The sequence below is a fragment of the Scleropages formosus genome, chromosome 6 (genome assembly GCF_900964775.1).
Source record: "Scleropages formosus chromosome 6, fSclFor1.1, whole genome shotgun sequence".
Classification (NCBI taxonomy): domain Eukaryota; kingdom Metazoa; phylum Chordata; class Actinopteri; order Osteoglossiformes; family Osteoglossidae; genus Scleropages; species Scleropages formosus.
The window spans coordinates 11360289-11382369 of record NC_041811.1 but is presented as its reverse complement, the minus strand read 5'-3'; the positions used below and the strand labels follow the sequence as shown (position 1 = coordinate 11382369).

Sequence of the window (22081 nt, the reverse complement as noted above, 5' to 3'; positions counted from 1 at the left end):
CATCTCCCGCTCTCGTCTTGTCTGAGGAATCCAATATAAATGCAAATCCACTCATCAGGGCATTTTAAAGGCTTTGAATAACCATTGTTTTGTAATCAAAGAGCGAGCTGGAGGACATCATTGGGAATGAACATATTTATAAAATTGCGAGTGAGTTCCTCCTTGATCAGGGACACTGTATGAAGTGCTAGGAGAGAGCCAAGAGGCTTGCACTAGACAGCCATTATAATGGGAGTAATTACAAACTGAAAATCTATAAAGCAGACTTGATAAGCTTTTACAAAGATTTTGCTGAAGAATCCCACTGTGCCAGTGGTCCCCATTTGGGTTTTGTAACAACCATTCACCATATGTCCTTGAGCATCCCTATGAGAACAATATTCAGCATTCTTAGTATAAGTCCCATAAAATTTTGATTGTTTTGAAAAATCTATAAAAGGAATATACACCTACAGGCATGCATTAGTCATTCTTGCATGGTACAGGATTAAAAGCAGATCAGTGTTTTCTTGAGAGTGACAATATTGTACTGAATTCACATTCTGAAAATCACACATCATTTCATATCATTCACTAAAGTGAGGTCATATAGTTTTTTTTTTTTTTTTTTTAATCCTGTTTTGGCTTATTTTAGCACTGAGAGACAGTCATTCAATATTTTGGAAAAAAAGCCTGACTTCATGAAGATTCATCTACTGTATGCAGTGCCAGACAATTAGGCATATATAAATATCTGTAAATGTTTAAATGTATTGTATATAGAATGTGTAAATTGAAAGAACCCAGGTTCAAATCCCACCTCATCCTGTAGTACCCTTGAGCAAGGTATTTCTGCTGAATTGACGCAGTAAGAATGACCAGCTGTTTTAAATCAGTAAATAATTGTAAGTAGTACACCATGAGTCCTTTCTGAGTAAAGCACCAGGTAATAAATAAATATAAATTCTGATGGTCATATATAGACACCAGCATACACCCTCAAGGTTGCGTTACTTTCATTAGGCTATTAAGAATGACCTTTGAATTCTTTAAATAATCACATTTGTTGTATTTGTAACTCTAATTCTGTAACATGTCAGGGTGGTGTATGAAAATTGCCAGCCACTGTAAATTCAAATTGCTTCATCACTTTAATCAGTCCGGCGCTAATCAATTTGTGATTCAGTATTAGTATGCTATTGCTGTGCTGGGTCTAATATCCATGTTATAAATCATTTCTGGGCCATGCTCTGCAGCTTGAGTTTGTGTTTTTTGGATGTTCTGGAGATCAATGACTACTTTCTGTCACCATTTATTGGATCGACTTTCCTTATCACTTTCCTCTCGTTTCCTTCTTGCCTCCGTTTGCAGTAAATACGCCATAAACCCAAAACTCAAGTTGCAAATTTAAAATTACGCCCCAAATAAAATTAAAGTGTACAGCTTGAATTAGTTATCTCCAAAAATATTTGCTTAGCATGTCCTGTCAAGGGGAACGTTTAACTGGCCTGTAATTTTTAAGGGTTGGAGAAGTTTTATCTGTGATGACAGAGCAAGCTGAAGCCTCACTACTCATGCAGTTTGTTAATAATGAGAGGCCTTCGGCAAGTGAGGGGAAAGTTTATGGCGCTCAGCAAACAACTGTAGTGAACACACAAAAGTTCTTTGCTGGGGATTTAGATGTAGATAAAAGAGAAAATTCAAAGTCAAGGTCAAAATCGGGGGTCCTGACACTCCATAAAGAGCCATCTCACACTCCAGAGAACAAAACATCACATTAGGAAGTTAGCATGCATCTGCAGTCCTAACTTTAAAGTCAATTTAGCTCTTTAACATGTTTGCAGTGCTGAAGTGGAAGCCATATTACCATTACAGTTGACATCTGCAGTCATAACTCAGAAGCGACATAAGTTAGGCATTGGCAATGCCAGCAGCGAAAGCTCTTTTGCATGTTGGCATATGTCTGCAGGACTAATATGAATGTCATGCTGTAGCAGGGTTCAGATACGTATTCCGCAGCTTCCTATGGAGAGAACCTGTATTTGCATAAGATGAATGGTTTTCTCCCCTGGTTCAGGTGCACCACGGAGAACATGTTCCCTGAACAGCTTCCCTTGATCCTCTTCCTAAAATCAAAAAAATGGGCCGCAGTCCAAACATTTTCTGGGGCGAGGTGCGGCTTGCATGAAAAGGAGCCGAATTGCAGAGAAGGACCAGGAGACAGAGGCATGTCACGACCCTCTCAAAACTGTGATGATCAGCCCCCACTGAGGGATTAGTTAATTACTGCTGGGAGGAGGCGGTAATTAGTTGAGAAATGGAGCTGGAAAGGGTGTCAGGGTTAAGCATTGACTGATTTCCCAGCGTGGAAATGGCTCTCGTCTCCCCAGGGAATGAGTGACATCACCGTGAGAAAAGAAACATGCATCACACAAGACAACATATGCACTTGATGTTAATGACAGCAGCCAACAACTTGAATACTAGTGTATAGGCTAATCAATTCATCGATTATTGATTATGTTCTTTAAGACTGTCACCTACCTAATGCCCTCCTGCTGATGTGCGGCTGCAATATAGATGCTGAGCAGGTGCTCAGCCAAACAGACAACCACAGCAATGTCAATATCCGTGACATAAAATAGCACTGCTTCATCCATACAAAACCAGAATGTCTGTTAAAATGTTGACTATATGTTACAGCCAATTAGCAAACTTTTTATAAAAGTTAGAACTATAATACTTTGAATTATAGCTGACAAATTCAAGTCTTTTACTCATTTTTCTTTTAATTGCATATCGTCTAGTTATAGATGGCGTTATAGATTTTGTCGAAAAATAATATTTTTTCGTTAAAATGGGGGGTGGGGTGCAGTGGGTTGGACCGGGTCCTACTCTCCAGTGGATTTGGGGTTCGAGTCCTGCTTGGGGTGCCTTGAGACGGACTGGCATCCCGTCCTGGGTGTGTCCCCTCCCCCTCCAGCCCCTTGCCCTGTGTTGCCGGGTTAGGCTCCAGCTCCCCGCGACCCTGTATGGGAAAAGCAGTTCAGACAATGTGTGTGTGTATGTGTGTGTGTGTGTGTGTGTGTGTGTGTAGTTAAAATGGTTTATTTTCTTGCTGGCTGAACACTGGCATTGTGGGGATTAAAAAAAGTAGACAAGTGTTAGCTGCCTGACCAACTCAGGGATACCTATCACAAATCAACAACGATCTTGGCATCCACTGGCATTTTGTTCTGCATCTGACTGCACTTGTTCATCCCACCTGGTTTCAGGGCTTCTCAGGGCGGTGATGATCGAAAAGTAATATTATCTGCAGATTCTGCAGCCTTTGAAGGCAATGGTTTGGCACCAATTAGCAAACTAACTGCTGTCAAAACAAGTCTAAATAGAAGCTTGTAGCTTGGTCAAGAAGTTGAAAAGAACATAGTAGTACATGGTATCCTCTACTATAAACTATTTATAACAATGAAATTATGGTCAGTCAGGGTTGCTTTTTTGATGAATGCTGTTAAATTTTACATTTTACAGTATCAGTGTTCAGTGTATTATTGTCATTTCTGTTTCAATACCTAAATTAATAATTATAGTTCCATCCATTGGAGGGTAATAAGAAAACATTTTCTCTGTAGGAAAACAAACTAAATTCAGCTCATCAGAGAGTTCGGTCCCTTTAGTCTGAGCCTCTCCAGGCCATTTGCATAAAAATCTAATTGTTGTTGATGCACTTCATGGTTAATCACACCCTGTCCACATGCACTTTCCATGCGAAAATGAAACTGCCAATTTGCACGTGAAATTGGCTGAAACACAATCCCACTCGGGCAGAAAGTGGTATGGAAAACCCAACTTTGGATAGAGACCTTTTTTTCTTGCTGCCTGGGAGGTTACCTTAATGCAGCAAAGCAGAAGTCGAAACTTGTGGGTAAATGATCCTCCTGTCATCTTCCCATAGTTTAAAACAGACAGATGTGCTGCAACTGTCAGTGCTGATGCTTTGCCGTCAGTCCTATCTAGTGCTCCATGATGAGCTGGATGCCAGATGGAGGATGAAACGCATTACTAGTAGACTAATCGGAATAAACTGCTGGCCCTCTTCAAATACAATTTAAATATGATATGGATGAAATGTAAATTTCACGCTTAATACACAAACATATTTCATCCATATACCACCAAGTATACAACTGATACTATCATTTCTTAGTTCTTAACTTGTTTCAAGAACTAGATCATTCCCTTTACTGGAGGTTCAGTTGTCTACCTTCTAACAGTATTGCCTACATTGACTGACATTACACCTACTGATTAATATATTTATATTACTATATGTATAGCAGGTGGTATAGCTGTTAAATTGCACCTCAAGGGTTTAGTTTTATATCCTGGCTCCTTCTGTAGTCCCCTTATTCAAAGGGATTTACCCTGGACAGTAAAAAGTACCCAGCTGTATAAATCATTTAAAATACTTTACTGTTCAAACCTAACACTATGTCACTTTAAACAAGACTGTCAACTAAATATTGGTTAATAATAATAAAATATAGATAAGGGTTACTTAAGGACAGTCATTGACTGAATAGTCTTCTGAGTGGAAATGACAGTTCTTTTCTTGGGGATATTCTGGTCTCCACATATAACTTCAAACAAAAGATCTCTAACAAACATTTCTTTGCACCGGTCAACATGGTTTACTGGTTATTATTAAACCAGTGTCCCCCATTCATGGAGCAGCACCAAACGATGTAAGCTGCCTTGCTGTAGTATAAGATGTTGAGCTAATCATCAGATGATGCTTCGTGCAACACAGAGGTACATATGCCCTTGAGCACTGCAAATGAAGGCCTCTGATTTAGAAGCACTGAACTAAGCCTGCGGCAGAGTGCAATGCAGTGTAGTGTTTAGGGCCATCAGCTTGCAATCTGTAAGTCCCAGTTTAAATCTGGTTCCTTTTGTAGTACCCTTGAGCATATTTTCCCTGAATCGACCCAGAACAAACAGTTTGCAGCATAAATGGGTAAATCATTGTAAAGCCGCTTATACAACATGGTAAGCTGATGTGACACGCAGGGGTGCAGACCACACCACAACTCCCACACTATGTGCTGCAGCTGAGGAACTAAAAAAGCTCCAGGTTTTGTCCAACGAAGCTCTAAATTATTTAACAGGTTTTGGGGCCAGCATGGTGGAATGAGGTGGCTAAGCTTGGTGGTTCCTTTCGTAATTTCTATTGCAGATGGAAGTTAAGTTTTTCCGTTAAAGATCGTTTGAATTCTTGTAATTGTTTTTAAAGCCATGTTTCCTAACTTTACCCTTTGCCTCTTCACATCTTTTCACATCTGCACTGGGCACAGTGCAATTGGAAAAAAAAAAAAAAATTAAAAGATAGTAGGCCTGCTTTAATTTCAATTTAGTATACAAATATTAGAAATAATCATTACTATTACTGCAATGCTAATAAGATTCTCTTTCTACTTGCTGAAAAACCCTACACATTCCGTGACTCAAAATAACTTCCAGTACGGTAGCATATTCAGTATGTGTCTCCTAGTTCCAGAATCTTGCTTGTGGAAATGAAACTGAGCTCTTTGTAATTCTCCATGTTGTACACCCTCTGGGGCAACTGCCATTGGGGCAGCTGCCACCAACACAGACAGATGGACTCTGCAGGAACCCGACATGCATTATGGCAGTTCTTGCAGAGATATTACGTCAAATTTCACAAATATTAAATACACATTGTACATGCACACTGTCAAAGTTAAATGCTCATCTGATTTGCTGCACTGTAGATGCTGTGTTTAGCTTTGTAAATTGTTTCACAACTTCAGAAAAAGCCTTTTTTCATGCATAGTTTTTATAAATAGCCTGTGTTGTATACCCTCCTACAGAGGTTTATCAAGTAACATAGATGAATCACTAAAGCTAAAAACAGGGTTAGATTTATACCTTCACCCTCTGCTTACCTGCACTGTGTGGGGAGTTTGCCGTGGTAATGAGATGCTTAGATTGTCTTCAACCAAGAAAAATGGCATTTTACTAAGATTTATTGCATAATTTGTTCAAAGGGGTCGGTGGTTCAAAATCATTCAGGAATTCAATTGTATCCCTGGCCCATCTCATTTGTGCCTATACTATGGCTGTATGAGGATTTTGAAAACCATACTTGGGGTTCTTTGCCCCTTGGCAGCTGTGCTGGGAGGCAACTATAGATTAAGATGAAGCCTGGGAGGCAGATGAACATGGAAGGAGCACCGGGAGTCAGAAGCAGCCATGTCAGAGGATGCGGGTGGAAGGTGGGGGTTGGACTTTGAGGTAGCGGAAAGCAAATATCTGCCTTTTTGAAATACAGGCCTAGATCTCTGGCTGTCTGCTCATATGTTTTTCACTTTGCTCATGCAAAGAAGTCACTCTGATTCCTACCTGCTGAAGCACCTGGGCAAGATTTATTGTTAGCATCATTTTCATGATTCTAAATACCAAGGGATTATCTTCAGGCATGAGAGTTAGCAAAAAAAGAAAGAAATGAAGAAAAAAAAATATTTCTTGAAAATTTTTGTGTCAAAACTAAGGAAAAAGTCTCTAACACTCAACTACCAGGGAAAAAGTCTCCGCACAGTATAATTTTAAAGTAAGTTTCACTTTACATGCTATATTGTGTGAATAAATAAAGACTTTTTTTCTTTCATTAAGATGTAATTTAAGGACAGGATGAAGGTGGAAGGTAGTTCATAGACCAGAAAATTGACCAGCTTCCTGATGCAGTTAGGGACGTGTAAACAGGACACACGAGACATCAGTTCCTCATTTACTAAGACAGTTTGATAGATGACTTGACAGACAAAACCGAGCGTGGAATCCTAGGCTGTCTCTGAAGATGATACTACGGAGGGATGGCATCGTCCTGGCATGCTGTAAGCTAGCCCCGTTCCTAATATCAGGCTTCAGCGACACTGCCAGACACAGCCATCTGCATGATGAAATATTGCAATTCTAGACAGCCAGTAACAGGCATCCAAATTTCACACTTGGGCAATCCGTCCTTTGTTGCCGCTGCTGTGGATAGCAAAAGCAGGCAGAAAAGCCAAGGTATGCGAGCTATTCAAGCTTCGTGGATTATTGGGACAATGATGTCGTGTGTCGCTCACTCTCAAGGATGGAATTGTGAAGTGGAGCTACACTTCAGATGTGCCTGTTTCGGAACGCTTGCTGTAGATGAGCGCAGATTTAACTGGAATGGCCAATACACGATTTCAATACGACACACTCACATGATGCACAGATTTTTAAGAAAAGCTTGGATGCACAAGTGTGCATAATTCAGTCTGTCACCATGTGTTTGGGTGCACTGAAATAAAGACTTTACTGTAAATGTCACAAAAGCTCATTATATAGCAATATTCAATTACATGTATTGGAGACACAATGGATTAAAGGCAGGTTGTTCATTCTCGAGGTGGAGGCTCTGGTTTGCTCCCACAGACCAAAGACATGTGTTTCAGGTGGAATAGCGACTAAATACCTTTTTCCATGTGTGTGAGTGAATGAGTGTGATTGCCTTGCGATGGATGCACCCTCACATCCTACGCTTCCAGGATAGGCTCTTGACCCTGTATTACATTTACATTTACATTTATTCATTTAGCAGATGCATTTCGTCAAAAACAAGTTGTGATTATTCATAGATAGAGAAAATTGCCAGGAGGTGTCACTTTTCTTATTTCTTTTTTCTTAGTGATATTTCTTTGTACCCTGGTACCTCAGTTATGATACATTACTTTGTGGAAGGAACTGAAAAAGTCAAACATTTTGGAAAGGATCACAAAGGGCCAATGCTAGTAGTATCACTGTCACAAAAAAGGGTCAACAGTTTGATGGTTTTCAGTCAGGCTGGTACGCCGATCTCTGTGGACTAGTTTGACATCTCCCTCAGCGTTCTGATCATGGGCTGAGGGAATCAAATAGTTGGGATCCACTGAAATCTTCCTCAAATGAGATCTCTAGGGATTGAAGCATGGATGGCTGATACATTTTCTCCCTCTTTCTTAAAAACCCAAGATTCTTTTGAAACATCTTTACAAAGTCCCCCCTAGGGAAGATAGAGAAAAGAATACAACCAAAAAGCACTTAAAAGGAATTTCACTTGTCCTGGGAAAAATATGTTTACTGCGTAAAAAATAAATACGCTTACTTTTATATTCCATAAAAGGAGCAATCTATTCAGCACCATAATGTATTGCCTGTCTTGTATATCTGAAGTCAGTGAAGACAAATGGATAAGTTCTGCAATATATAAACAAAATATTCCAAGAAAAAAAAAAAAAAAAAAAAACAACTTTTCATACTTTGTGACATATTCTTGATATTAGGGCATAAAGTTGTTTTTCTTCTGTTTAAAAGTGTGGCATTTCTATTACTTATATGAACAGAGTTGCACTTTCAGTTCATGTTGATGTAGATATGGAGGCAGACTCTTCTTCCTGAGTCTTGGAGTTGATTTTTGTGGTGGCCATAAATTCTTTAAGGTTAAAGTGGTCTTTTTATTAACTTCTACTCTTTGGTCATTTTCCACAAACTACAATCACCCATTTTGGCTCTGGGAGTTATTTGTTCTGCACTGATGTCTACCAAGAGGTCATTACACTGGGCTCTGAATGGTGAAACGAAGTACTGCATCACATTTCAGATTCCATCTGCCAGCTCTGCTAATCCAGAAATATGAACCAAATACATATGTCCCCTGCATATGGCGCTGCGGTAATCTCTGAAGCTGTGCGGGAAGGGAACAGGGTGCTCTTTGAAAGAAAGCAATGCATACTGTACAACAGATTTAGGGAATGTTATTATTCTGATTCATCTCTCTCCGTTCTCTTGGCAGTTTCAATATTGCGCTTGCAGCACATTTCTCGGCTGCCTGCACTGCTTACAAGGATATCTATAAAAAAGCCCAAACATATACATGTACATACATATCACCCTCTAACTCTGCATTTTTAGAACTATGACTGTGATGAAACAGATGGGATCCTAAAATTTTCAACATACAAGAGAGGTTCTTAACCTTTTCCAAGCCAAGGGCCCTTTTAAGAATGGGATCAAAGCTAAGGACCCCTGGGAAAATGTCTATAAATAAATTCTAAAAAAGTATTGCATTCAAATTATTGCATTGAATATTGATTACATTCATGCAAAAATGTGTCATAGATAGTAAATCACTATTTTTTATTACGTTTTTCATTTTCCTTTTGTGTTGTTTTGAAAGCAAGTCTGCACTTTATGGACCCTCAGAAGCCCATCCACAGACTCCCAAAATATCAATGAATCCCAGATTAAGAACCCCTTGTTTCAAAACTGCAGACTTACTCTTTGACAACCAAGGCATGTTATTTCTTAAAAATTTGTGCAAGTGCGTCTTTGCTTTGGAGTTCACGATCTGTTTGCTGTGCCAGTTGGTCCGGCGGGCAAACCGAGGGCATGAGCAAACAAAGGAGACAGTTGACATTTTTGTTCTTTTCTGTCTGGTGGCTTTCAGTGAATCTTAGTGATTTACTGCTGACATTCCTGACTAATAGCCACCTTGTATAATTGGTGAAATGTAATCTGGAGCAAGGCTGTGAGCAATCACAGGGTGCGTGTGGAATGGCTGACAGTGTGACAGTTTTGCTGAGAGAAAAGCTGTGTGCGTGTGTGTGTGTGTGTGTGTGTGTGTGTGTGTGTGTGTGTGTGGTGGAGAGAATGGGAGAAAACAGAACCATTAAATGAGGCAAGTTACTTTTTTGTTTCTTGCAACCAGGTCATGTTGGAAATCCACTGATACAGTCAGAAAATTTGGACAGATAGTTCAGGCTATAATAAGTATGGGATCTGCGTGAAGAACGTTTTGTTGACTCGGCGTCGAGCCGTGGAACACGTGTCAGCGAAATGCACCAGCTTTCCCGTGTCCGGATATCAGCACAACGTAGCTTGTGTGTGATTTTTTTTACAACGTGCCATGTTTACTAAATGAATACCCTGCATACTGAGTTACTAATTTGCAAAGCAAATTTGAGTAACACCTGAACATGGCAGAAGATAAATCCCGATAACTTAACACCTAGTGAAGTGCCAAACGCAGGAGAAACAAAATGTATTGAAACGACTCTTGGTGAGAAATACAGACTCCCTCTGTTCACATTGTGCCAGGGAAGTGGGGAACACTGAACTTTTTTTTTAAATTTAATTTTTTTTTTTTCCTCTAAGGTATTACAGCATTGCTATTTTCTGTGACAATCACTGTGTATTTGCTGCTTATTTGTATATGTGCTTCATTTTTTGTTTCCAGCCTTTATTCCAGCATGCCATCTAGTCAGAGACTGTAGCAAATAAAACTATGGGTAAAACACTGAAGTGTCCCCAGTGCAATGGGCCCATTGTACACTGAATATAAAGCATTCATTGATAGTGATCCAAGTAAGATGGCTGAAGCAAACAAATAAACTTGAATGGGTAAGCGGTTTCCGGAACAAGTTCCAAACGCAGCAGGGATAAGTTCAAATTGAGCCAGGCTGAACCATAATTCACTAAGATAATGTTTTATTTTTTTAATGTTCACGTTTCACATGGAGACTTAATATGCCTCATTATCTGGCCTAGTTTACCTTGAGATTTGTTGATGCAAAAATAGCAGACACAATGCAATTTGCATACATTTGTTTCCATTCCCTTGAAGGGCGGTAATTAAAAAACGCTTAGATCATTTTGAAAAAGCAGCGAAGAAAGATTCACCTGTCATGGAAATGGTGGTATTCCAATTGAGAGCGTAGAGTTAATTGTATATGGATACCCACTGTTTGGAGCTGCTGGGTAACATTTTCATTATAAGCCCCCCTCCAACTCTTAAATTGGAGGAATTGTTTTGTAAGCTGGTAGTCTTAAACAGCTTCCCAGGCCCCATGCGATTTGAAATCTGTCTCTGTGGAAATTAAAAGGACAAGGGCACTGCCTAGGGTCTTGTGTTAAAAAAGGAATACAAATCAAAGATTTACATGTAAGCTGTGATTTCTATTAAACAAAAACCCTTTGCACTCAGAAAATTTCTAATTGTTGTTTCATATATAGGGGGGGTGCGGTGGCGCAGTGGGTTGGACCACAGTCCTGCTGTCCGGTGGGTCTGGGGTTTGAGTCCCGCTTGGGGTACCTTGCGACGGACTGGCGTCCCGTCCTGGGTGTGTCCCCTCCCCCTCCGGCCTTACGCCCTGTGTTGCCGGGTAGGCTCCGGTTCCCCGTGACCCCATATGGGACAAGCGGCTCTGAAGATGTGTGTGTGTGTGTGTGTTTCATATATAAGACCATTTTACTGCATGATGGACATACTCATCGTGTCTATGGTGGAAAATGAATCGGTATTAGTGTTACTGCAGGTAATAATGATACCAAATAAATTATAACAATAAAAATGATAAAAGTGCTCATGATGTGGTTGTTCTCTTGGCTGAGGTCTTGCAACTCTTCTCCACTGTAATCTTGCTACTAAATTACTGTTATCTCAACCACAGGATGCTTTGGGAACTTAGACCATTAGTAGCAGTTACAGCCTTTGCTATTTCTGGGCTCTGCTCCTACTATAGTACCCATGATCAGAACCTGTACCCTGTATTGATACAGTAAAAATGACCAGGCTGTTAAGATGAGAAAATCACTGTGAGTAGCTTAGTCTACAAATGTAACACCGCCCCTTTGGAAAAAGCTAAATTAATAAATAGTGATAATATTAATGTCACCTAGTGTGCAACATGACATTCTTCAGAGGCATGCAATTCCATCAAGGTCATGACCAGTTGGGCAGACTTCAGCAGAAAAATAACCTGAAACCCATCTCAAACTTAAATGAGAGCTATTGGGTAAAGAAGAAAGGTGAATGACAACTCAGACTAATGACCTGGATGTAAAACATTAACATGAAAAAGACCTACCGAAACTATAAGTTTTTCCTGCATTTTTTGTACGGTCTGATCTGTTCTCTCGGTAAATTCTGAAGAAAAAACTCGATAATCCATCCCGCACCACATTTAACGAAACTGTGCATTGGATCCTTGCAGAGAATTTGCACGCTGGAAGGTGAGGAACACCGCCATCGAGCGGAGGGACCTAATCCGGAACCCCTTGCCGCTGATGCCGGAGTTCCAACGCAGCATGCGGCTGCTGGGCCGGCGCCCTTCCACGCAGCAGTTCATCGACACCATCATCAAGAAGTACGGCACCCACATCCTCATCTCCGCCACCCTAGGAGGTAAGCTTCCTCTTCCTTTGATCTTAGCCTGGTTCTGAACCTTGTCCCCCATAACACAACATACCTTAAATTACTGTCGCTTAGTAAAATTACTTTGGATTCATTGTGTGATTGAAGCAAAGGCAGACATGGTAAATGGAAACAACAAAATAAATTTTTACTTAGACTTAATTCCATAATTGTGGTTGTGGCTGTGTGGAGGGTGTGCAGAATGTGTCACACGCTATACCTGCAGCCTCAGGGATTCTTCCCAATTAGTCACAGGTCCTCATGAGAATGAGGAATATAAGAGCCAGCTGTGATACAGAAGGAGTAATCGAGACGAGAGCTACTGGCTACATAGATTGTGTTTGTGGTTTCTTTTGTAGTCTTTTTGGCCATTCCCAGACAAATGGTTTTGTTCTGCATCAGTTTTGATTTGCGATGTTCAATGAAACTGCCTCCGGGTCTGGTTTGTCTGTGTCGGGTTCCGGTGATGTTCGTCCCGCCTTTCTGTGGTCACAGCTTTTACTTGGCGGCAGTGGGTTATGGGTGAATTAAAAAAAAGCCATCTGCAGTAACTAGCACATCCTGTTTCTGGCTTTCTGAGTGAAAAAGTATTTCAGAAACATGGCTCAACTTGCCAAACATTCTATTTTGGCTCAAACTTTGATTTGTTAATTATAGCGCTCAGAAATACTGACTTAAATCACACTGAAAAGTAGACCTGCTTTAGGCAGCATAGTAGAACTAATAAGGGCTGGATAGAAAATGTATGAATTTATTCTTTCATGATCACAATGCCACCACACCAGAGGTGGCAAGAATCGCATGAAAAAATACCAAAACGCACTTGCAGTACGACCGATCGCGTTCATAAATAGTTCAGATTTTGGTTTCCTTGCTTCTGTGATAAACTGTGACCAGCTTCTCCTTTTACCTTCAGGGTCTTTAAAGAATTATGGCCTGGAAGTCACTCATCTCAATCTTTTAGTTGCACATTATAGTGTGCCATTATATTATCTTATAAACTGAGGAGCCCAGGGTGCACTGGGAGCTGCCCTAAAGGCCTACCTCTATTACATTCAAAGTAATAAAGAAGCAAGAGATGTTCTCTTTGCTGGCTTATTTCTTCCCATCTGCAGGTGCCCCATAGAAGAGTTTCAGGAACATTAGTTTGGACCATGCTTCCTGAGTGTACAAGCATGTGTTCATCTGTATATGTGCACTGTATGTATTCAAAGTTCACTTTATTGTCATTCCACACTTACACAGATGTACCAGAGAGAATTAAAGTTAGCAGACAGACTTTGGTAGATTTTGCTGTCCAGGAGAACCTCAGGGAGTAATGCTGTTACCTTACGTGAATCCAGTGCTAGAAAAACTGCTGCACAGCTCTTCAAAAAAGAAGACTGACACTGCAGTCCTCAGCAGAACCTAACTGGAAACAGCCAGCTAAGGGAAGTGAGAGGTGGATATATTTTTGTCTGGATTCGAGAACCGGGAAATTACAAGCAAATACATAGTGTTGAGTTTGTTTTTCAAAACGTAATGATCAGTTACCTGAAAGACTTTCCCGTTGGGATCAGTGAACATCTCATAACCATCTGCAATCAGCCGGCTATCAGCTTGTGAGCAACCATCATAAGTGCCCCTGTGCCGACTCCTGGCACCAAAGGGGGACCGTAATGGTATTTTGTTTTACTCTACCATGACTAAATTCTGTCCACCAACAGCATGGGGCAGAATCATCCTTATCACTGATTTCAGTGCAAGGGTCTGTAAAAAAAAGAAATGCAACAAGGAAGGAAGATATCAGTAAAACAAGCCTCAAAAGCATTCTATCTCTTTGCAAATGTGCTGAACATGAACTTTTCAACCCAAAAGGCTTTGCAACAGCAACAAAATCAAATGACAATGTTTTCATTTCAAGTGATGACATTTTAAAGATTATTTGCTCCAGGCTCCAATGAACACCATCAAAGACGCAATGGCCTGTTGGACTGTGCTTGCCATTGAATTATAATGTACACATTGTATAGGTATGCGTCTAAAGTCTGTAGATGACTCTGCTTGTTGAGTGGGTTTATGGAGGAACCTAAAACTGAACACAACACATTAACAACTAAAAAGAACTGAGATTACCTTAAACAAGACTTGCACAAACTGTAAGAATACTGTTGGTTTTGCTACTCACTCTGGTCAAAGTAGGTTGATGTAATGACAGAAGTGGTCAATCAGAAAATGAAAGGGCTCTCATGCCTGTAAAAATCAGCCTGTCTCCCAAGAGGAAGTGAATAAAATTCCTTTAGTGTAAAACCCTAACTCTGAGATAAATAAGAAATAAAGACATACTTTTCAGCTAACAAGCCAAAAGTGATCCACAGTTATATAGACCCCCTGACTTTCAGGGGTTCTATGCAGTCATCTGGTATCTGTATGGGTCCAATGGATCAGGAATCTCCTGTGAGTCACTGTTTCACTGGTGGCATGATAACCTCACTCTTTTCTATTAAGAATCAAAAGTATGACATACTAAAAACATGAGGTCTGGAATGCATCACTACAGAAGATCTGCAAGCATTTCGGGCAGTATAAACCAACAGACTTCACAATACTTCGAAGTATGAAACACTGAACATCTTCCCGCTAACTGATGAAATCTGAATATTTTTACAGTCTCTAGGAAAGGTAATAGGTCCAACTATGGTAACATTGGTTTTATCTGTGTTCTCAGCATCACTGAGAAGATTCTGGGCTCTGTCTTCCTAAACCTCAATCAAATGAAGGAAGGCTGTGTTCTGGCACCTGCACTCCTTTATGTCTTTCTTGCAACACTCAGCATGTCCATTTTCTTCTGGAATTAGATTCTGCTACAGGGCAAACAGAAAAATTTACAGTGGGTGGTAGATCCCACAAGCTGAAGAACACGTCAAGACACTACCTGAATTTAGATCAGTTACTGCTGTCTGCTAACTCTGAAGTTCTCTAATAGCCAATTCCATCCAAGTTACCAAACTACCTTTATAGATGAGATGGACCACTGCTAAAAGTGTAACAATTGACTAACATTTTGTTTCATTGACATCAGTGATGTCGTGTTGTGTCCTTACACAGAGATGCCTCACAGTTATGCTTTCACCGCCTTAAAGAATCAGCACATAGCCAAGATCACTGTTATAACATTTATGTTTCATTTACAATACTAGTCAAATATCTGTGTACCCCCGGGCACTTGGTAAGTACTTGCATGGGACAAACTGGAAACAGGAGTGAAACCAAAGAAACCCAAAAGTGACCAACATCTCTAGAATTGCTGCAGAAGACCTAGGAAAACACACACACACACACACACACACACACACACATTTTCAGAACCACTTGTCCCATACAGGGTCACAGGGAACCAGAGCCAACCCGGTAACACAGGGTGTAAGGCCAGAGAGGGAGGGGACACACCCAGAACAGGACACCAGTCCGTCACAAGGCACCCCAAGTGGGACTCAAACCCCAGACCCACCGGAGAGCAGGACTGTGGTCCAACCCACTGCGCCACCGCACCCCCCAGATGAAAACATTAATGATAAAATGCAAAATTCTTGTTGTGCACACGACAAACAGGCTGGAGGAAAATAGTCAGGAAACAATTCAGCCAAGTGGTCTAATAACAAGGCCAGCATCCATCTCACAAGTCCTAGAAAACATGGACCAAATCTATTAGCAAAAACCATTTAACCGCATGGTCCTTAGAGAACGAATCAATCTGCATTGTGCCTGAAGCGCCAACGATGTCTGCCTCATCTTCTGCCAAAGATAGCCTCTATGCATCCCCTCTTCTTTCACTGTGGATGCAGCATCCATCTAGGACTGTTAAGGGAAATGCTTTCAGACGGCACGTTGTGGGTGTGGCCCCATGCCCTGCCTCATCCTGTTTATATCTGTTACACTACTTCATTACCTACTGGATGGACAAGGAATTCAAGCATGGCAGAGAGTATAGATTGGATATTGCTAAGCATTATGCCATAGACAAAGGAGATAGTGTGAAGCCATAATAGTTTTCTGGGAACAGTCACTGGTTTACATGCATAGTCAGCTGAATGGTGCTCTTAAGACAATACCAGTAATTAAACTTAGACTAAAAACAACTCCTCATCGCAGCAATAAAGCCTGATAATAGTTTCAATGTACAAATGCGTTACTAAAAGAAATTATGCGTACCGAGGGCAAATTTGTTTATGCCCTGGAAATGCAATGTTTGAAATAGTTTTAAGAACTGTCTGGATATAAACATCTAAAGGAAATGACAACCAAAGGTAATGAAATTTTATTATTACAGGTGAGGAGGCGCTCACCATGTACATGGCTAAGAATAAACTGGACCGGAAGGTAGCGAACATCACGCAGAGCGTTGAGGCCCTGCATCAACTGGCCTCCTCGTACTTCATAGACCGGGATGGGACCATGAGAAAGCTGCACGAGATCCAGATTTCCACCAATGCTATCAAGGTAAATCCCACCCTCATGTCAACTGCCATGGCACACCACCATCACCAACACCACCACCACCTTGCCTGTCTACTTCCCAGTCGGCCCGCTGAGCTGCTTTGTTGTCAGGAGTGACAGACTGACCGAGGGCTTCTGGCAGAACGGGCCTTGGGAAGCAGGAAGTCAAGCATGATGAATATAAGTGAAGCTGACAATGGCTGCTGAGTCAGAAGGTGTGGGGGGTTGGCTTCTGTTTTGGGGGGTGGGGGGGGTAGTAAAAGAAGCTCACACAGCATATTCTTACTAAGTGTCCAGGTGGTGTGCACTTGGAGAAGAACAGTCAGTGATCGTACAGAGAGGCTCAAGTTCCCAGACACAGATGCATCTTTTCTTTGCCTTGTCCTCCAGTGTTACAGTTCTTTTGTCCCCTAAAGAAGGAGAACTTTGTTTCGTCACCCTACGGTAATTTAATTTGCCTTGTGCAGTAATTATGCTCAGATGTGTCTGGATTTGACAGCCTCATCTCAAGACTAATTCATTGTGTCAAATCAAAGCAGGCAATAGTGGCACATTACAGTCGAAAGTGTTCATAGAGAGACACATCATTGACAAACACTTTTTTTTTTACACCATGGCCTTCAAAAAGGCACAGTACACAGATATTTATTAAAAGCTCAATCTAAACCAGTTGGAATCTAAATTAATTTATTTCACATATCCAGCAGTTCGATATGCACTAACCACACAATCAGAGTTGGCTTCAGAAGTCTGATTGTAATTTGATTTGTTTAAATTGTAATGCAATTAGTAAATGCTTAATAATACAGAGGTGCATTGATTTCTTCATAGGTTAGGTTCTGTGCAAGTCTTGAATATTTTACATTTATTTATTTAGCAGACACTTTTCTCCAAAGCAACTTCCAGTGAAATCGATATAGTGTTATCAGCCCACACACCCTATTCACTAAGGTAACTTACACCTTGACTTACATTGGGTCACTCATCCATACATCAGTGAAACACACTCTCTCTGTGACAGTCACGCACTATGGGTGAACCTGAACAGCATGTCTTTGCACTGTGGGAGGAAACGAGAGCACCCAGAGGAAATCCACATAGACATGGGAGAACATGCAGACTCCACACAGACTGAGTGGGGATCAAACCCATGTCCTCTCACTACTGAGGTGGTATGAGACAGCAGTGCTACTCACTGTGCCACCATGCCAATAAAAATACTTTAAATAATTTTTATTTCAATTTACAATTATAACTTCAAGCTAAATAATTTTAAAAGGTCTCTACAAAGTCTTATTCAATGCATGTTGTTGACTGATTCATTCAATAATGGGCAATATGCCCCATTATTTTACTGATCACTGTGCACACTGAGGAACACCAGACATAAAGTACAAATACTAGAAGTGAGTTTTTTATTGACTGCTATCAGCTGGGAATGTAAATACAGTTCACCTTCAGACTGCAGCAAACAAATTTCAGAAAATAAGCAAGCAAGGAAAGTATGATTAGAAATGAACGAGTAAACTGGACAAGACTCGTGTCTTTGAAAATTCGTAACTTGACATTTTGTAACACATAGGAACAGTATGAATTACTTATAGTAGAAAAAGGACAAACAGACCAAAAACTGAATCCCAAGCATAAAATTGATCAATTTTTATTGATGTATTTATTTAAAAAAAAGGCAGGATAAAGAAGCAAAAAAAGCTAACCCATTTTTGAAGGAAAAAAAAAACAAAAGCACAAATATAAATAAAGCCATGGGTGCCCAGTGATATGCATAATAATATTTGTTGGCTTGGGCACAAAGAACATTATCCAAATCAGTCGGCACAGTCCCAGTGCGCCAAGCTCAGCTGCGGAAGTGCTCGCTCCCCGCCTGCAGTCACGTAGCCGGCAGACAGCCATCTCTGATGTACAACGATGCTCAGCCCTTTGTCCTGTCCTCATCTCTAAAGCTGGAGGGACCGCCCTGCCCTTTGGATATCGATTTCATTTTGATGAGTGGCAGCTTTCAACATTAGAACATTAGATGGCCTGCTCGTATTTCAGTTATTAAATTTATTATTTTCATTTTTTTCAGACGTGTAAACAGTCATAACAATATTACGCTGTTAAACAAAACAACGAAGGGTTCAGTATCTGACTTCATGCTTTAGTGCTTTCTTTTGCTTTTGTTTCTGGTGAATACTTCCATTTTAATGCGTCCTTCGTCCTTTGTGTGTTTGGTGCGCAACCCTGGAGCCCAGGCACAGGCGGATACATATAGTTGCATTCTCAGACGGGAGCACACGGGCATAATCGGGGAAATAGAAAAAGTGTTGCTCTCTACCTTCCCAATCCCCTGCCGCAGGGCAGCATGTGCCCCTTGCCCAACACTTCAGTAGGTTCTGGTGGATTTGTAGCAGACAGATGAACAGAGAGAGCACGCGTGAGGGGGAAGGCCCCGCAGCCAAACTCTTCTCCAGCTGTCTCAGCTTTGTTTATCCAATTCTCCTTCTCGGCGCCCAGGGTGTCACGGCCTGAACGTCACTCAGGAGGTTTTCACCAGCATGGTACTCTTAATAAAAATGAAGACATTTTTTGGCGGCATAGTGGTAACACAGACAGCAAGTCGGAGATTCTCTGTATGGTGTTTTTCAAGTCCCCCAAGAGAAGGTTGCCTGCCTCATCCAATGATTTCTGTTACTCTGGAAATCCCAAATGCCACTTTCTTGCCTTTCAGCATTAAGAAATCAATGAACCTCTGAGCATTAGGAGAATAAAGAAAAGCAATTCCATTTTCAGCCAAAAGCATTCCCAAACCAAGCTGATGTCAGATTTTTCTTTTTTTTTCTTTTATTCCTGTTGAAATTTCTCTTGATTTGTGAAGGCCTGTAGACAGAGCTAGTACACATTCATACTACATGACTACATGACTCTACTTTATGGACTCTCACTAAGGGGATAAATGATAAGGGGGAAGTAGAGTCTGCAACATAGAGAAAGCCAGGGCTAGCGTAAAAGTCGAGGTTATCAGAGGAAACACAGCAAGTCCTAAGTGCAGTTCCTCACAATGAAACAAAAAAGACGACACAATGACTGTAAATCTCAGGCAGACCAACCTGGGACCAAGAGCCAGATTTCACAGCATCACCAGATTTACACAGAACACTTACTATAAATAAATTTCTTAACTCAGCTTGTTCTTCGCTGCTGTAACTGTCCTGAGTTTGTACAGTCACCTACCTATTAGTACTAAGAATAGACATGTATCCCTGAAAAGTGTATGTGCTCCTTAAAATGACAAGAGTTGCATGAATGAAGGCATGAATTATAATGCAAGATTTATAATATAGCTAAATATATAATAAATTCTAGAACGAAATGTTGTCTCCAAGTCTTCTGACAAATTCAAAGTCTTCATGCTTGTTTTTTTATAATTTTTTAAAAGTTTAAAATAAAAAATGTTGTTTATATTGATCAAATTTACTGTGTGATGATCTGGTTTACTGTACATATTGGTTTAGCTGGATTTGTGTCCTCATCTACCAACCAAAGGAAAAAATGAAACAGAAACACAAGCAAAAAAAAAATCAAGAAAGAGTGTTTGAGGTCTATTTTAAGATAGGAAAGGCAATTAAATAATTGAAGCAAAATCAATTTCACACAAACAGCATGCAGTGACTCCATGTAGGAGTCGCCCACTACGAGTGAAAAGTGATAACTCCAAAGCAAAGCATTATAAACCTCAAACTGTGCAAGACCATGTAGCCTGCTGGGAAAATGAAAAGAGCATCATGTATTACGGTATATTAGGCCCAAATTTGCAATGTGCCATTTCTGTAGGGGCAGAGTATGGGAAAAAGATAATATACTCAATGAAGCATTTTAATGATAGCAAAGAATTGCATTTTACTATTGAATGTTTTCCTTGGTAGGCTGTGATAATTATGTTCTGAAATAGGCTTCTGCACCCCCCTCAAGGTCACTTTCCAGATGAATCACTTTCAGTTGTTCTATATGCAGACTCAATATGTAAATGCAAGGTGATGCAGTGTTTTTTGTAATCTTTTCCAAATCTACTGGGTGGAATGGATCTTCCATCTGATCTAAACCTCTGCCAAATCTCCCAGGACAAATGCATCTTCAGCTTACAGACTCAAAGGCATGCTGCTTAACCCAGATTTGAAGGGGATAAATAAGGAGACAATAGAATAATATCAAAAGCAAGCGCAGTATTAAACTGGGATGTAATGTTTATTATTAAAAATGTTTCTAATCTCCTTTTTTTCTAACGAACTTTTAACTATTATAAATAATCTTAGGAATCACAAATCAATAACAAAAACAGAACAAAGTTGCACCAAAGTTACTCTGAATATTGTTATACTTATTCCAACTTGCTAGACTGAATACAGTTTTTGTAAGTATTCCATCATAAAGAGTTTGAGCAGTGAATCAATCTCATACTGTATGTTTCTCAGGAGGATGTAATGCAAATAAGGTAATACAAATAATGTCCATGGAGGTTTATACATACAATTTCAGAACAATGCAAATGCAGTCCATTTCTCCAGCTGAATACTGGCTGGAGTCCACCATGTCAGACCCTGTGCCCTCGGGACACAACAGTTGCTCCTGCTCTTTTTGATCAGAAGTCCAGTTCTGTAATGAAGAATCTCTTTGCTGCTTCTGATGGAGCAAAACACAAGATATGCAAAAAGCCACTGATGCTGTAATGTTGAAGAAGTAAAGATTAGTAAAGAGTCTATAGCCAGTCCCTGCAAGGGCAAATTATAAGATGGAGTACACCTGGGAATGAACAGCGGGTCATGATTAAGCACATACATTTATCTGATGCTTTCTCAAAAATGGCTTACAACGTTAAGGTTACAATTATTAAGCCATTTATACAGCTGGGTAATGTTACTGGAGCAATTTAGGGTAAGTACCTTACTCAAGAGTACTACAGCCACAGGTGGGGATTGAACCTGCAACCTTTATCTACGAAGAAAGAAGTCCTAACTACTACACTAGCAAGTGTCCATGCAGCCTCCATATGTACGCCCCAAGACATAAAATTCCATGTGCGCCCAACATCCACACATTATAATACAGTAACTGGCTCACTGCACTTTGGAGTGTGGAAAGAACAGTGAGGTGTACTACATTAAGTTAGTTTCAGTAATTTACCCAGTTATACAGCTGGGTGATTGTTATTGTATAAGTTTAGGGTAAGAGCCTCGATCAAAGGTGCTACAGAGGAGAAGGATTTCAATCTAGGCTATTCTGATCGCAAGGACCATGACCTTACCATGTAAGGACCATGACCATACCATGTAATTGCAAGCAAAGGAATAGTAA

At 40.4% G+C, this 22081-nt stretch overlaps 1 protein-coding gene across 1 annotated transcript in view; it reads left to right on the top strand.

Annotated features, from left to right (window-relative positions):
• LOC108927221 (BMP/retinoic acid-inducible neural-specific protein 1) overlaps window positions 1-22081 on the top strand; it is a 97833-nt gene that overhangs the window by 37606 nt on the left and 38146 nt on the right. Inside the window, exons 3-4 of the mRNA XM_018740358.2 lie at window positions 12057-12247; window positions 16566-16735. Coding sequence (XP_018595874.1) covers window positions 12057-12247; window positions 16566-16735 — 361 coding nt within the window. The remainder of the gene's footprint in view (window positions 1-12056; window positions 12248-16565; window positions 16736-22081) is intronic.